The 13390-nt window shown below is 39.5% G+C and overlaps 1 protein-coding gene across 1 annotated transcript; it reads left to right on the forward strand.

The window, feature by feature from the left end:
- The first annotated feature begins 12565 nt into the window (after nucleotides 1–12565).
- LOC112184350 lies at nucleotides 12566–13006 on the forward strand. Its single transcript, XM_024322608.1, has one exon. The coding sequence runs from the start codon at nucleotides 12566–12568 to the stop codon at nucleotides 13004–13006; it is 441 nt and encodes a 146-aa protein (XP_024178376.1).
- Nucleotides 13007–13390: the final 384 nt, after the last annotated feature.

The raw sequence follows: 13390 nt of genomic DNA on the forward strand, positions 1-13390 counted from the left end.
AGAGATTGAATGTGATCAACGTTATCACTCATTAATAATGCGGGCAAAGCCCTCAGCCTCTCTCAATTCACCCAGGTCTTCAAAATTTCATGATTTTTGACTTGGAATTAGATTGGTTTTATTTAATTTTCCATCATTGTAGCATTTGAAATCGCTCCCTTTTGTAGTGCTCTCCACAGCTTCAGTTTGTTGCTATTCCTTTAGTGATTGCTTATCAATCTCTTTTGAGGGCTTAATCTAATTGGATTTAGTTGTGGCGACGGAAGCGATGAGATTGGGTAGCGATGAATGATAAACAAAATCTACCTCAGCTAGATTTGGCTTGGAGTTAGTAAAATCTAATTCTTACCTTCATTTTCCAGGTGCTTTACCAAGATCTGGGGCTTTCGAAATGCCTAGATCTTGTTGACACTAATGTACGATTTAGAACCATCATTCATATATGAGAGGTGGGGGGAGAGAGAGAGAGAAAGGTGGAGACTAGAGAGAGAGAGAGTTGGCATCGGAGGGTTATTTTGTAAAATCAGTAACTTTTTATGTTGAGGAGATATGTAGACCATTAGATATGAGACTTGACACGTGTCGTCATCTGGTAAAAAGCTTAGGTAGGTTAGGAGGGGAGTGAGCTCAGGAGAGGATCCTCTCCCATTTTCTAAATCTACTACTACAAATGCAAAGGAGAAGAACTCTGCAAGAACAAAGATGCAACAAAATATTAGTATTTGAAATGAAAGCTAAAACAACAATGTACCGTACCGCTGTGCTACAAAAGTGACACTCTTTATCAACTAGATAAAAAATAAGCAATCTAAAAAGCTACTGTCATAAATACATAATGCTACTATAACACACATACAAAACAACTAAATCAGTAACAAAAAGTTACTGACATAGGTACAAAAAACTACTATAAAACTTGTACAAAGCTACTAGCTAGACCATTAATAAAACGCTACTATAACACATGTACAAAGCTGCTAGACTAGTAATAAAAAAGGTACTGACATAAATATTGATTACACAAACCAGCTAATTATACATATTGATAGTGTAACATAAATTTCAAATAAGAAATGCTTGAAATATGAAATCACAACAATAAGAAAATTGAATTTCATTTAGGATCATGCTTTTTCATTTTGATAAGCTATTGACAAAAAAACTACTTAAAATCAATCAAAATGAAAACAAAGAAGCTATTGACATTAGATTGAAAATATACTAACATAGAGATAGAAAGCTACTATCATCACTGTGTTGAAAAACCACTGTAACAATTATAGCAAGCTACTGGCTTGAAATCAATTAAAACAAAAACAGAAAACCTATTGACACCAGATTGAAAAGATACTAATATAGGCATAAAAAACTACTATTACTGTATTGAAGTCACATGTAGTCCATATTTACCAACGGCTGAATACAAAATTCCACTGGTTGATAAAAGAGATTTTAACAAATATGTTTGACCATCAGCTGCTTTAATGGCAGTTACATGATTCACCACAATTGGAGGCAATTGGTATAGAAAACAGAATGGTTAGTCTTGGTTGGTCCCTGCGAAGGGCTGGAAAACTCGGGGTCTTGACCTTCCAGCTATGTGACTAATAAGACCACCACGAAATGTACGTAGGAGCCTTCTATCAATTATCAATTATCATCTAGCACAAGCTACATTATACGTTGGTAACCATTTATTGATTTTTTTCCCTAGGGGTCTGGAAGACAACGAAACTACCTATGAAATCCAACAATATGTATACCACATCAAACTAATAAATAAGGTATAATTAATGAATTTACCTTTCTAGAGCAATAGCAAATAACATATCAAGCTCAATAGGTCGTACATCTCCATACTAGTGTTTGTCACTAACCGATACAAATTCTTAAGAACACAACTCATTAATAATCTTCCAAATGAAAGATAAAACCCTGAAAATCTAACAAGAATTCATCTTGATAATTCAAATATCACAAAGCCCTACAATTTAACAAGAAGCAGAAGCAGGAGAATCAAAGTAACAACATATGGATGGATCTGTTCGTTACAAAAAAAGTGATCAATTTCCTAGAAGCAAATCTGAACATGAACCAAACACAAGAATCAATGTAAAGCATCCACTCGCTTTAGTTCTTCGCTGCGCTTAATACTAGTCTCCCTGCTAACAATTCACACATCCACAAAATCAAAATCAAACGGAGCTCCGTTTCCAATTGCATAGGATTTACATCAGAAATTGATAAGTACAACTAACCTGGATGATGTGTCGATGACGGTGACGGGAATACAATCGGAGGAGGTGATCATATTTTTAAAGACGAAGCATAGGCTTATCCGATCTCGGAGCGACTCCAATTTGCATCAAGTCGGCGAGCGAAATCCTGCTGATCGAGTATAAAGCACAGCCCAACCATTTTGGCTCTTCTTCGTCATCACTATCGGAGAATAGGTCGCCGGCGACGTGAGAGCGACATCGAGATGCTTCAATTCAACAAGCGCCTCCGCTATGCTTGGAACACTGAGACCTCTCGCCATTCAGGTCGTACCTTAGGTTGATAAAGGTCGTTGGTTCTGCTTTGATGAAGGCTGTAGTCATCTTGGCCGCCGTTGCAGGAAGCCAAAAAATAAAAGTGACGAGTTTCGTTGGAGGACGAAGAGGAAGAGAGAGGGCTTCCTCGGGAGAGTCGCAGAGAGAGAGGGAGAGTGGTTAATCTGATACCAGGTGGTTAGTTCTCTTAGGTAGAAGGGTAAAATAGACAGAGAAAATATAATTTAAAGAGGCAAGTGGCCTTATATGCACAAAACAATTTAGGTGGCCTTATGACTAATATAAGTCTCAAAGTGACACTTGTTTGTAATTTTCTATATAAACAAAAAAAGAATAAGAAAAACAACCGTGTTATTTATCCATAAGAGTACACGTACACCAAAATTTTCATAAATTGAAAACAGAGCAAAAGGCTACATAATGTAAACATAGGAAAACCAACGCTTTGATAGAGACTCGAGTAAAAGTAGAAAAATAGATGATGCTTATACTTAATGTCTTAATTAAAATTAGGGCTGTCAATTCCAACACGACTCGAAACCCGCACGAAATAAAGTGGGTTGAACCCGCACGATTAAAAAGCGAGTCAACCATGGGTCAACCCGCAATGACCCATTTTATAAATGGGTCGGCCACGGGTCAACCCACCAACACGAAGTGAATCTGTATAACCCGATTATGTATACTTTATCCTGAAATTTTAGACGTTGGGAATATTTGATCATAGGATTAGACAATTTGAAATATTTTTCTTTATAATTATTCTATTTAATTATTTATGAATTATATATAATTATTTATATTCTTCGTCTTGTGGAGTTTTTAGTGAATTTAATCAATTTATGCATTTTTTTAGTTAAATTGGTCGCATTGTTAACCTTTAAATAAGTCATTTTGTCAAACACGACACAACCTATTTTTTAAATGGGTTAAGCGGGTTGAAAACGGGTAACCTGTTTAATAAATGGGTTGGGTTTGGGTTTAAATTTTTGACATGATTATTAAATAGGTTGGGTTTGGGTTTGTATCTTGCGACACGACAAATACCTTGACCCAACACGAATCCAACCCGACACGACCCATTGACAGCCCTAATTAAAATTCTCTGACGAAGAGTAGCTGCAACTACTTATTTTCTTCCTCTTCTTTTATGTAGTTTTCCTTTCAGAGATTTTTTTTTGAAAACACAATTCTCTCCAGATTTGCTAGTCCATGGCTTTGTCACGACAAGGTTTTTGCATAACTCGAGCAAAGATTGATCCCCAATCCTTAATTCCTCAAGTTCTGACTTTGCTAGTAGCGTTATTTCAGTCTTGAACTCCTTGTCAATTGGTATTTCATTCATAGTCTCTCTGTTCTTTTTCTTGGATAATTTTGTATCAAGGTTTTCCTTACCTCTCAACTAAGCTTGTAATTATGAGTCTTTCCTATAGCATGAGAATCAAGTCTTATAGGTATCAATGTTGCGACTTTTTTTAAAAGCTATTCCAGATAATAATTACAGTATCGACCCTAAAATTAAGTAATTAACCCTGGAAAGTCATAAGATAAAGTGTTTACTGGTGGAAAAAGATTTTCTTGGCCAAAGTCGATCTCTTTAATTTGTTGACTCAGTGTAATTAATGTGTGCATATCCAACTATTTGATTATGTAATCTTATGTCATAAATATAAGTAGAGATCCTTGTGAGAAACACTCGTTTACTGCAATTGCTTATTGTCCAAGCAGACCAAGCTCAGAGCATATTTAGCAATGTTATCCATTTTTTAGTCAAATTATAGCCAAAGTAGTTAAAAAGTCATTTTGCCTCGCCAATATCTATATATGTGATGTAGGAGGAGAATGGGCTTGGTTTAGCCAGAAAACCATAAAAGTAAAGAAGCGGCGTTGAATCAAAAAAAGTGATTGGAAAATAGATAATTCACGCATTATGAGGTTATTAGCCACTGAAATATTCAAGAAGATTAGGTTTTGGATTTTTCGGGTTTCTCGTGCAACTTCTTGATTCTACCGCTTCTTTACTTTTATGGTTTTTTGGCTAAATCAGGTCCATTCTTGTCCTAAATCAATATATCTTCATCAGTTCTCTCTATTTTAGCTAGGTTTAAATATATATTTCTTAATAAATAAGAAATAGTTTATATGCATTAATTATAAATTACATATAATAACTTAACTGTCAATTCTACTCTACTGTCATTGGATTTGTATCCAATGGTGGAGGATAAAGTGAAAAGTAAATAAATTCTAACTAACTTACTATCATCGACCATGTGATTTATATCCAATTATAATTTAACATAACACAACTGAATAGAGAATTGATTGAGTAAATGAACATGGCTTTACTGATAGTGGTCATGATTTACGGTCCTTCAACTAGCTTCACTAATTCAAAAGGACACTCGGCCTTTTATTTTAGGGTCCTTGACCCAAAGCACCAAAATAACAAAAAATTATCCCACTTACCCCAACAACAAATTTTTGTTCACACACACACACAATTTAACATAAAATGACCATTTTACCCTCAACTCAATTAAATAACTACAACCACTGCCACTCAATATCAATCTCTCTCTGGTCCCGATCTCGCTCTCTCTCTCTCCCTCCTTACCCACTTCCTACTGACCTCCAACTCCGATGCATGAGCCAAGCCTTTTCCGGCTCCGGCGTTCTACCCACGCAACCTACCTCTCTCTTCCAGACTCCGGTGTCGAGGACCAACCCGCCGGTGCTGCTCATCTCCGGCATCGATCCACTCCCCGATCTTCACCTTGGCGCAATTGCCCAGATTCCGGAGTTCGATCCACTCCGCTGCGCGTCACCGACGTTCGATCCACTCTGCCGTTGCTCCGGTGTCGTATCCTCCAGTGCTAAATGCAGGCCAGTGGCAGAGGAGAAAGGAGAAAGATGATTTGGCCAATTTCGCAGCTCCGGTGCCCAAATCAGGACGTGGAGTGGAGGAGGAAAGCCTTTGGGATGCTGACCAGTCGTGGCAGAAGTTGCTTCACCGGAGGATTAGAGGTCACTAGTTCCTGGGTGCCCAGATTAGTATATGGGTGCACAAATCAGTTTATGGTTTTTTTTTTTGTAAAACAGAAAGAAAGAACAAAGAAAAGAAAAGTTTTATTAGGGGCTAATAGACGTCTATTGGGGGCCAATAGACGTCTATTCGGGGCAATAGATGTTTTAAATTTATGTAATCTCTCGTTTTTTTTGTTTAATCAAAGTTTTATTTCTGTAATTTTAAGAAGATTAGTTCGCATTTCAGTAATCGAAAAGTCTATTGGGGGGCAATAGACTTTTTGAATTTAAGTAATCTCCTTGTTTTTTTTTCTTTAATCAAAATTTTATTTGTGCAATTTTAAGAAGATTGGTTCCCATTTTGGTAATCGAGACGTCTATTGAGAAGTAATAGATGTCTATTGGGGGGCAATAGACCTTATTGCTCTTATATTAGGGGGCAATAGGCGTATATTGGGGAGCAGTAGACATCTATTAGGGGGCAATGCACTGTTGGGGCAATAGACGTCTATTGTGGGGGCAATAGACGTCTATTGCTCCTCTATTGGGGGGCAATAGAGGTTTTTTAAAAAAATCATGTGGGCGGCAACCGGTGACCAGATTCCTGTCGCCTGTAACCGGATTCCGGCTACCGGTGACCGGAATCCGGCAAAAATTGGCCGGAATCCTGTGACCGGTGACCGGAATCCGGCAACCGGTGACCTGATTCTGGGGACCGATGACCGGTTCCGGCGAAGTCTCCTATGGTTTCTCTCTCTTCCATTTTCTCTTTCTCTCTCTCTGTCTCTAATAAAGGGGTGAGGGGTAAAATGGTATTTAATAAAAAAAAAATCTTAATGGGGTATTAGGGAAGACTCCCTTAGAGGGTATTAGGTAAGAGAGAATTAAAAAAACTTAATCGGGTTAGTGGGAAAAAAATCTCTAGAAATAGGGTAAATGGACAAAAACCCTTTATTTTATGTCTGACAGGCATAGGAGGCAAACAGTCCACTAATAGTACGACTGTAGGACAAAAAATAGCCTACTAATTACAAACTGACATACATAGTAATTGGAATTTATATGAACGTGCTCCATTGCAGTCCCTTCATTGGCACAGACAATGTGTTTCAACATTTCTAATGCTAGTTTCTTGAGTTAAGATGAATGGATGAATGAACAATTGGATATTTTCATCCTAGCTAGTTACAACTTTACTAGACTTTATATCAGAATCTACTTTTATTGGCTGGAAGGTTTTGTGGCACTAGCAGTCGGCTCTTAAGGAGACTAGGACTGGAGTGTGGCTACCAGTAAGAGAAGGAGAGGGTTGCTGATAGGAGCATTTTAATGTGATATTTTAATAGTTAATTCCTCACATTTTGCTTAGTTAATTCCTTAACTAAATCAATTTTTAATTCAATTTCTATTTTTAGGTACATTGGAGTAGATGAAGGTGAAATGAGCGTTAGGTCCATAATTACCTGGAAATGATGGAGAAAAATGGAAATGTACTAAAAGATCAATTTTACACATATTCCTACTCCGGCTAGGAGAAACCAAGCCAAGCAAAGAAGAAGGAGCGGCCGCCTGACCAAATGAACTTCAAATGAGCTGAAACCTTCCAGATCCATTCTAGACACCCAAAGGATCATTTCTTATGAAGAGTGCCAGAGAAAAATATGAGTGGAAGGCCTTCAAACAATCAGCCCAATTCTCTACAGAAGCAAAACCGGAAAACTGGACCTGTAAGAGGTCCAGCAGCATTTTCGGCCCAACCACATGGCAATACATTCTGAAATTTTACCACAATGATCTACACTCATAGTGGAACATTTCATATGAAGAAGTCAAAGGCTAAAACTGAGTTCTTAGTGGAGATAAAAATTAAAGGAATAAAGGAAGAGAAAGTGCTCTTACCTAACAAATCCACCAAGTGTTTAAGTGCTCAAACCTAACCCATTATGATTTGTTTAAAGGCCAAATAGTGTTGCTTGGAAGCCTATAAATAGAGACCAATTCACCATTTCATAACACCAATTCCTTCATCCATCTCATCTTCTTTGTCTCTCCATTTCCTCTCCATTTTCATTTTCCATTCTCTAGTTCTTAGTTTTGCATTTTCAAGTAAAGAGAAGAAGAAGAAGCCGTGAGGACATAGCCTCCATCGTCCACCTTGAAGACTTGCTTCCAAGATTCAAGATTCCAACGTTCAAGCTCTCCATCTCCATCTCCCCTCACGGTGTAATTCATTCTTTTTCCTTGTAATGATCTTTTGTTTTCCTTGTTTGAATTCATATGAACTTGTTTCTAGTTAACAATTAATGTTAAGGGCAAAGTTTAAAGCCCGTTTATATGTTTTGAGATAAAGTTGTGATTTCTATATGTTGATTTTTATGTTGCTTATGTGGGTTTGTTTAATTAAATTTGCATGATAGAAAACTTTTGTATTTTAATCTTATGTGGTTGCAAACACTTAGGGTTTTGATATAATTGGTGCTAGGTTTAAGAACATGAAATCGACTTTTCGTTTTGTGTAAACTTGAATCAAAGTAGTAAAGGTTTTGTGCAAAGACCGAATTTAATTAAAGAGGATTGCAATTAGGTGGACTTTTCCATACTAAGTTGTACACTTGAGTTGATAGCCTTTCTCTATGTCTAATGCGTTGAACATGTCATGATTGACTAGCTTTCTAGGGCTTGATTGCATGTTTGATAGGATTAATCTAGGTGCTTTCGCTTAGGTTAATTAGCATTGAAAAGTAAAATATGGGAAATCATTTGCTTTCGAATGTTTCACATGATCAACTCCTCTCTCATGACATTTAAAATCAACTATATGAATTGTAATTGGATTTCTTGCATATGGATGTGGTTTTGATCCACCCTTGTATATATGTTTTTACATTTTCTTTATTTTATTTATCTTAATTTTCAATTCTATAATTCTTAAACCCCCCTCCCTTTTTATTTTGTTACTTGTATATATTTCTATTCTTTATTTTATTTTTGTAAATAATACTTTATTATTTTAATTCTTTATTTGTTTATACAATTGTATATATTTATATTCTTTATTTTATTTTTGTAAATAATACTTTTCTTTATTTGTTACACAATTACAGGTGTACCCTCAATCCCCGGATAGAACGATCCCTATTTGCTTATACTACTAACGATATTTTCAGGGTTAAATTATGCGCTTGCTTTGAGTGCATCAGTTGCTCTAGAGAGGCTTGGATAATCTTAGAAATTGTTGTTGTGAATGTGTTTGGACCCAAAATGAGCATTTTGGCCTGACAAGGCATGTGTTGGAGAAATTGAGCCAATGTCAGTAGCTCAAGCTATATATTGTCGACAAGTTCGAAATATATTATTTAAAGGCTAAATAAAGCCTACTATGGAGAATTATGCGAGCTGTAAGAAAAGGAAATGATGGAAGCATGGAAATGAAAAGTCAACTTTAGCACATTTTCCTACTTCGGCTAGGAGAAACCGAGCTAAACAAGGAAAGAGGGGCGGAAGACTAACCAAAGAAGATCCAAATAAGCTGAAACTTTCCAGATTAATACTAGACATCCCAAGGATAATTTTTTATGAAGAGTGCAAGATCTAGTTTCAAGTAGAATGCCTTCAAACAATCAGTCTAATTTTCTACATAAGCAAAACTGGAAAACTGGACCTGTGAGGAGTCCAGCAGCATTTCCGGCCCAACCATATGGAATTAAGCTCTGAAATTTCATCACAATGATCTAAACTCATTGTGGATCATTTCATATGAAGGAGTCAAAGACCCATTATGACTTCTTGGTGGAGATATAATTAAAGGAATAAAGAAGCCGAAAGTGATTCAAAATCACTCCAAAACTCATCATTTCTATCTCCATTTAGTGCTCCACTATCTCCAATTAGTGATCCACTATCATTTGTTTAAAGCCAACCATTTTGGCATGGTAGCCTATAAATAGAGATTACAATGAAACACTTGAACACACACATTCACAACAACAATCTCTCAGATTATCCAAGCCTCTCTAGAGCAACCATCTCCTTCTCTTACCGGTAGCCACACTCCAGTCCTAGTCTCCTCAAGAGCCGACTGTTAGTGCCACCAAACCTTCCAGCCAAGCTAAAGTCACGCTTTAGCAAGTTCTCCTCACTTCCTAGAAGTTCTCGCTCTGCTCGATCTACAACATTGAGTATCAATTGTGATTTTGAAGAAGCTCAGCAAAAGTCCTCACCACGAGGCACAAAGAATCCCACGACGAGGTTGGTGCTCTCCTCGTCCACAATTGTTTGAAAGAAGTTAGGTCAAGGGACACCCCCGACGACCGCACCCGAACGGTGTTGGCATGCCAGTGCAAGAAAAGAGACTGTTGACCATCTGCAACAAAATTGGAGCCAAACATTTTGGCACGCCCAGTGGGACCTACTGCAAGCTATAAATCACACCACTATTAAAAAATTGAGGTTGGTAAGGGGTTGTGAATCATAACGGAATAGGTGAAGTCTCTTTTGTTAATATTGACCTAAACTCCTTATTGGTGCCTAGTTCAGGTCCCTTAAGGTTAAGGGAGGTTTTTATTAATATTTGTTGAACTGTCTTCACACTTATGATCTTTCTCATCTTAGTAAGTATAGCCTATGTGAAATGGTGTCTAGAAAGGGGACAACATTCATAACAGGTTATTGAATCCATAAGTGCGTGCAAATGGGCCTAAAATCACTATGTGGAAGTAGTTCATGCCAAAATGGATTCTGCCTCTTTTGTTCACCCTCCCCCATCTGGCCATTTCAGTAAGGTTACCCAAAGGATTTGAAAGAAAGTTTGTGTCTAGGTGACTATACTTGGGCCGCAAGTCTAAACCTTGATTCACAGTGTCTTATTGAATTCAACTACTTTCAATTCAGACTTCCAGAAGCCATTGGGAAGTCAAGCGCAAACCCTTATCAAAAGGTTTACGTTAACTGCCCGAAACATAAGACCTTCAGTTACAGACTGCACTCGCGTGCAGATTGTCGTGGTCTTTCCGAAGAACAAGTAATCCAAAGATTTTCTCCCCACCCTCCATCGACAGAGATGTCAATTGAACGAGGAGGAAATCAACATCCTACTACTGAAGGCGAGAAAGTTCCCACCGCCCAGCCTAATCAGGCTGGCAATACGTCTAGCATCACTCAGGTAGCCGCGAGCGCAGTTACAACTATTGAATTTGTGCCTATTCTCGTTCCAGAAAATGCGACCATAGAAGAGCGACTTAATATCCTTCAACAGAATTCTGCTGCATACCATGAGAAGATGGAAAAAGCCCTTGCGGAGGACCGTTGACGGCTTGATGAGTTCAAGATCTTGGTCAAGAGGCTTGCGCTAGGGGCACAACAAACACAAGGTCAATTGGATGGCATGAACCAAAAAATGCAGAAGAACCACGAAGAGCTGTTGGTCGCAAGCAAACACATCGCTTCAGAAGTCGCGACAATTCGCAAAGAAGGATCCAACATCGTGACCCAGGTGGCCATGCAGAAGGCCGACCTTGACCAGGCCAGAGAGGTTCTACATAAAACACTGGGAGATCCTAGTGCCATTCTAGGCTCTCTAGGTCAGTCCCCCATATCTGGCAAGTACATACCACCAAATGCTCGAGAAAAAGCAAGCGGCGGCAGTACAGCCACATCCGTTACTGCTGTATCAGTCAGAGGTAAAGAGACTACTGTGGCAACGGGTGGGAAGAACAACGCCGCGTCATCAGTCACACAAGGGACCAGGACTTTGAAAATCAATGAAGGGGCCTCTGTTGGTCATAACCTGTTTCCCCAATATGACAGGGACGGAGTTGAATATGTGCACCACGATCCACCTCCAGCAAGTCATTATGGTATCGACCGGGTTGAAAGTCCAGCGAAGGTCACTGCAGCCACAAAGGGTAAGCCAGCAGTGGGTTTTACGTCGCAGACGTCAACCCGACATAAAATGACCCATGGAGGCGGCTATCTTTGGTTAATCAGGCTTCACAGGAGCCACCGCTGATCTAGCCAGTTGATGATACAGTGGTTCACCCACCTCCTCCTGATCCAAGATATATAAGGATAAAGGAGGTAGAAGCAATGATCAGGGCCGTGAACCAGAGGCCTAACCTGAAGGAGGCCTACCAAGGGCGCTTCCCACCGCATATTACACAGACACCTTATCCTAGGGGATATAAGAACATTACGTTCTCTACTTTCTCGGGAGAGGAAGTCGAAAATGTCACGGCCCATTTGGTTAGGTTTCGAGTACAGTGTGGCCAGTACCAGAACGACGACAATCTAAAGCGTAACATCTTCGCTACTTCTTTATCGGGGTCTGCCTTCACCTGGTTCACTAAGCTGCAACCCTGATCAGTTGAGAGTTGGCCCTCGATGGAGAAGCTGTTCAAGGAAACCTTCGGGACTATCGAGCCGGAAGTAGATCTGGCTTCACTCACTCAGATGGCTCAACAGCCAACTGAATCAGCTGTCATGTACCTTCAGTGCTTTCAGATCCAGAAAGGAAAGTTGAACGTGATTCTGCGGGAGAAAGAACTGGTGAAATTGGCAATCAAAGGCTTAGAGCCACGCCAACGCAAAAAACAGCATGGAAGCATGTTCAATTCCATGGGGGAACTGATCACATAAGTAGGAAGTTTCGAGCACTTGCTCAGGGAGATGGACGCTATGAAAAAAGCCTCGAAAGGGACATACATCCCAGGGAAACGCCGAATAGTGGCTGCACTCAGCCATCAATCCAGTTCCTTTGATCCTTACTATAAGAGTGAGGAATCTAGTACAGCAGAGGCTGATGAGTCTGAAGAAGATGAGATAGCTGCCCTGGAACTCACCGAAAAAAAGGCTTCAACGCTAAAGCAACTGAAACTGTGCAAAGAGCTGGTAAAGCTCAAGTCGGTGGTTTTCACCAAACCAGAGTTCGCAAGTTATACTTACGACGCGACAAAGCGCATGAAATCTTGGATGAAATGATTGCCGCGAAGATGGTGAAAACCGACTTCGGCCCATTTCCCAAACCAGAGCAGCTAAGGGAGAAGAAATACTACAAACTCCATAATATGTGGAATCATAATACAGCCGATTGTGTTAAGCTGAAGGATCAGATCCAAATCTGGTTAAATAACGGTAGTTTGCAAGTAGAGGCACCGAAAATAGCAGCAGCGTTGGTGGACCTAGATCCCTTCCCAGATACCGGCATCAACATGGTGGACGTGGCATGGGGTGAAAAAGATCAGCAGAATCAAAGTCCAGACCATGCTGCTAAGGATTTGAAAAAGGTTGGAGACAAAGTCATGAAGCGGGAATCCAAGACTCGTTTACCCATCGTCCTATTCTCGCGGTGCAAGGAAGAATGTGACACTCAAGCCCTAGATGAGGAAACATCCCAGACGACAGCTTTGGATCTCTGCCGCCAATACGATTAGTATCATCCTCTAGAAACTTCCAACCATGCAGCCCAAGAGTATACAGTGGTTCAGAAACTCTTTCTCCGAGGGACTCAAACTTAATCAAAAAGTTGAAGACCGCGAGGGAAGAAGAGCAAGTAGATAAGCGGCAAGGGGTTTTAACCAGACCTTACATTCTGCCAGTGTCGACGTCCTCTATCAAAGAAGGGAGATGGTATACACAGAAGAAGGGCAAGGCGGTGGAGATGAGCTCTTCAAGGAAGAGAAAACTCCAGCGGAAGTTTGGAGAAGCGAAGCGAACCTTGGAAGCACTAGATCAAGGACTGATCAAACCATCGCAATTACTGAAACCTCCAGAAGAGTATCAGAGACAATTGGAGGCACTGGCCTCCAAGAGATTCG

This window comes from Rosa chinensis, chromosome 2, assembly GCF_002994745.2.
Source record: "Rosa chinensis cultivar Old Blush chromosome 2, RchiOBHm-V2, whole genome shotgun sequence".
Lineage (NCBI taxonomy): Eukaryota > Viridiplantae > Streptophyta > Magnoliopsida > Rosales > Rosaceae > Rosa > Rosa chinensis.